The sequence below is a fragment of the Monosiga brevicollis genome, genomic scaffold (assembly GCF_000002865.3).
Source record: "Monosiga brevicollis MX1 MONBRscaffold_44 genomic scaffold, whole genome shotgun sequence".
Lineage (NCBI taxonomy): Eukaryota > Choanoflagellata > Craspedida > Salpingoecidae > Monosiga > Monosiga brevicollis.
The window spans coordinates 238,282-239,167 of NW_001865081.1; the positions used below are offsets into that span (position 1 = coordinate 238,282).

Consider the following 886-nt stretch of genomic DNA (forward strand, 5'->3'; position numbering starts at 1 on the left):
ATGTGGAACCCGAGCGCCAAGAACGGCTTACCAGCACCAATACCAATATTAAGCGGCAAATCCTGGCATTGATTGATGCTCTGGACGCTGTTGCAAGAGCGGGAGCCACCGACACTGACACAATGCATTCGCGTGGGCACGTTACGGCAACGCGCACAATGCTCGGATGTGAGCGCACCACTTTCGGCCAAGTCGTTACCCGAGGCGTGGGAGCAGCTGTGCCAGGCTCACGAACGTCTCAGCTCGCCCAAACAGAATGGGCTGGAGCAGCTCGCAGACTGGAGAGCAGAACACGATTATGAGCATCAGGACTGGTACCTGGCGTTTGTGCTGCACGAGACACAAGCCCTGTTGCAGCAGCTGCAGGATATGATCGACTGGCAGGCCAAGACGCTCTCCGTGGTGACCTTATGCAAAGAATATGCAAGCAGCATCACGCAGAGCAGCGCAGATCAAGTTGTATCCATTCATGAGGAGGTGGCCGAGCTGCAAAAGAAAATTCAGGCAACCACAGCATTCTTGGCTTTTGTGTCAGACGACATGCGAGCTGGTATACAAGCCAACCTGGATGAAGAGAAGGAACGACTTTCGACGTTGCAGCAGCAGCTATCGAAGGCAACACAGGTGGACCAGGTGGCAGCACTGGCAGAGCTACTGCACCAACACTTTCCGGCCCTCTTGATCTTTTTGCACCCTGAGCACAGTGCATTGGGTGTACAACTCCGCAAAGTACTTGGCCCCGACCTTCCAGCCAGTCTGATCTTGGAGGCCATGACCGAAGTGGACCAAGTGTTGACGCTCTCCAGCCTGGGTCAGCTTGAGCTCCATTACAACCAAAACCACAAGGTGTACAAAGCTCGTGCAGCGCTGCCAAATCGGCCTGAGC

General features: G+C 55.0%; 1 protein-coding gene across 1 annotated transcript in view; it reads left to right on the forward strand.

The window, feature by feature from the left end:
* Positions 1–886, forward strand: part of MONBRDRAFT_12739 (uncharacterized protein) — a gene marked incomplete at both ends in the record, with an annotated part of 23,811 nt that overhangs the window by 7,824 nt on the left and 15,101 nt on the right. The window contains one exon of the mRNA XM_001750600.1: positions 100–846. Within this exon, the coding sequence (XP_001750652.1) occupies positions 100–846 (747 nt within the window). The remainder of the gene's footprint in view (positions 1–99; positions 847–886) is intronic.